Genomic DNA, 2,223 nt, shown 5'->3' with positions numbered 1-2,223 from the left:
CACTAACACTTTACAACAATGAACTAACAATATTCATGATGAAAATAGCAATATGGAAGATTTATCTGCATAATTAAAAAGACAATATGGGAGATTCCAATCACGTTCCAAGGCATTTTTTAAAATGTGGATGTGACAAAAGGTTGTTGTGGAAGGTGTTGTTTGTATATGGGAAATTTCTTGATCATTGTGTATAATCCTAATGTTGATAGATATGTCTACTAACTGGTTTCAGTTAATGGGGCATTGATTTGAGCGTTCAATATATTTTTATTCTTTATCAAAGTATTCTTTTGTTGTATTTGTGTTCTTCAATTTATGCCTTACGGCGTTTCCTTTGCAACATCTGGTGCAAATGCTAGTTTTATTTTAAAAGAAATATAAAGGGATAGATCTTTCCTGTCTAGCTCTAGGCTAGAATTACAGGAAAACAAGTTTTTAATTTATACCCTATATATAACAAATCTCACTTGTATAATAATAATAAATATTGATGATGTATAATATTTCCATATATATTTTTATTTTATTTTAAAAGAAAGATAGATCTTTCCTGTCTAGCTCTAGGCTAGAGCTTTTTATGCAAATATAAACCTGAGAATTTTTATGGTCTCTTCTCCGATAAGACGTTTACTTAATTTGTTACAGTAATGTTCTCTGCAACCTTATTTGTTTTCATTTGAATGAATCGATTTTCCGAGAGAGCGATGGATTTAGACCATGGAACGGAAGTTGTACAATATTTAGAAGTAAAAATAATCACGATGATGTCTTACACACGTAAATTTAGTAATAGAGATTTGTATTATATTTTTCTCAAAACATTTCTTTCCTTCCCATACCAATCAATATCTACAAAACTTCAACTCCAAGTACCGTACTCGCATGTTTACGATATTTATTTACCCCAATTCCCATCAAACTCTGCTAATTTATTAACATTTATAACAGATAATTCCAGAGCACATTACATTAATGTAAAAATTCAGAACACGGCCTACTCAGAAATGGCTACAAATGTTAGGTTAAACGCCAACAGCTTTATAACCGAGTATTCCTTATCTACAGTTTGTTTCAAGGAGTATGTGTTAATACTGTCCGTAGCCATGATCTTCTTCACTAAGTTTGTCAAGAATAGCAATCACTCCAAAAACGAATGCTTGATCAACTCCTGCTCCCACTGCAACGCTGTATATGTCCTTCACATCCGTAAATGCAGTATCCACAAACACCTGCAAACCATTCAATATTTGGACCATTTATATGAATAACCAGGCAGAAAGCAAGAGAAAGATAATGGGCCCACCTCTGCAGCAATTGCACCGGAATGATCGTAGATGCTACAGTCTCGTTCAGTGAAACTACCCACAATCTTGTAGTCCCACCCTCTTTTATTCTTCTCTGAATTTGTAAGAGAGACCTTAATGGGGTCGTCCTTCTGGCAACAACTCACGGCCGAAGCGATGACCTTAAAAATGGGTTTCTGGTGCTCATCTATCTCGTCCTTCACGAACCCTTTCCATTGAGTTCGAAAGCAGAACACCTCCACGAGACCCACCTGGAAAATGCATACATACAACCTTAATATTTTCACAATTATTATCAATTTCGAAAAATCAATTGGGTGCTTTCCAGGGATATTACCTTGCGTTTCAGGGAGAGTACAGAATTCCCTTCCCCGTCTTTAAGAAGAGCTTCGTTTTTAAACAATGGACCGCATCCCTCCACTCTGAATACCTCGTCGCCTCCACAATTCATGACCACAAAGCCCCCGCCATTAACAGCGCACGGCCTCTTTCTCACAATGAATTGTGTTTGTGAAGTGGAGCAGAAGTGTTTGCTAACTACAGGCAGAATAGTCACAGTACCACCGTTTCCATTCATCTTTTCTTGTTTTCAGTCGCCGGCTGCTTATCACATTCATCTATCAGCTGCTCATGGGGATTAAATAGAGGCCAACATACTTCATTTCTCTACGGCAATTCTGCTTTAAAAACTTGGAAGTTAAGTAACCTTTAAAATATAAAATTCTCTGTAAGTTTTCATTACCCTATGAGGTCGGCAAAATATTGCACGAGGTATAGGTATAGGTATAGGTATAGGCATAGGTTTACATTACCCTATGAGATCGGCAAAATATTGCACGAGGTATAGGTATAGGTATAGGCATAGGCATAGGTATTGCGTATCGGTTACATGTTTCGCTTTGTTTTATATTTTTTT

General features: G+C 36.3%; 1 protein-coding gene across 2 annotated transcripts; it reads right to left on the bottom strand.

Annotated features, from left to right (window-relative positions):
• Positions 1-785: 785 nt before the first annotated feature.
• LOC149253753 (protein LURP-one-related 6-like) lies at positions 786-1,949 on the bottom strand. 2 transcript variants are annotated; one of them, XM_089456912.1, is made up of 3 exons: positions 1,645-1,949; positions 1,307-1,558; positions 786-1,232 (listed from the first exon to the last, which is right to left on the bottom strand). In XM_089456912.1, exons 1-3 carry the CDS (start codon positions 1,882-1,884, stop codon positions 1,089-1,091), a joined length of 636 nt encoding a protein of 211 aa, XP_089313038.1. In that variant the 5' UTR covers positions 1,885-1,949; the 3' UTR covers positions 786-1,088. The 2 variants fall into 2 exon arrangements, with proteins under 2 accessions (XP_089313038.1, XP_089313040.1); XM_089456914.1 differs by having other exon boundaries at positions 786-1,199.
• Positions 1,950-2,223: the final 274 nt, after the last annotated feature.

This window comes from Pinus tabuliformis, chromosome 7 (genome assembly GCF_031772625.1).
Source record: "Pinus tabuliformis cultivar Carrire ecotype Pingquan chromosome 7, CPIR1, whole genome shotgun sequence".
In the NCBI taxonomy this organism is placed as follows: domain Eukaryota; kingdom Viridiplantae; phylum Streptophyta; class Pinopsida; order Pinales; family Pinaceae; genus Pinus; species Pinus tabuliformis.
The sequence above is the reverse complement of the archived record's forward strand: the minus strand, read 5'-3'. Positions and strand labels throughout refer to the sequence as shown.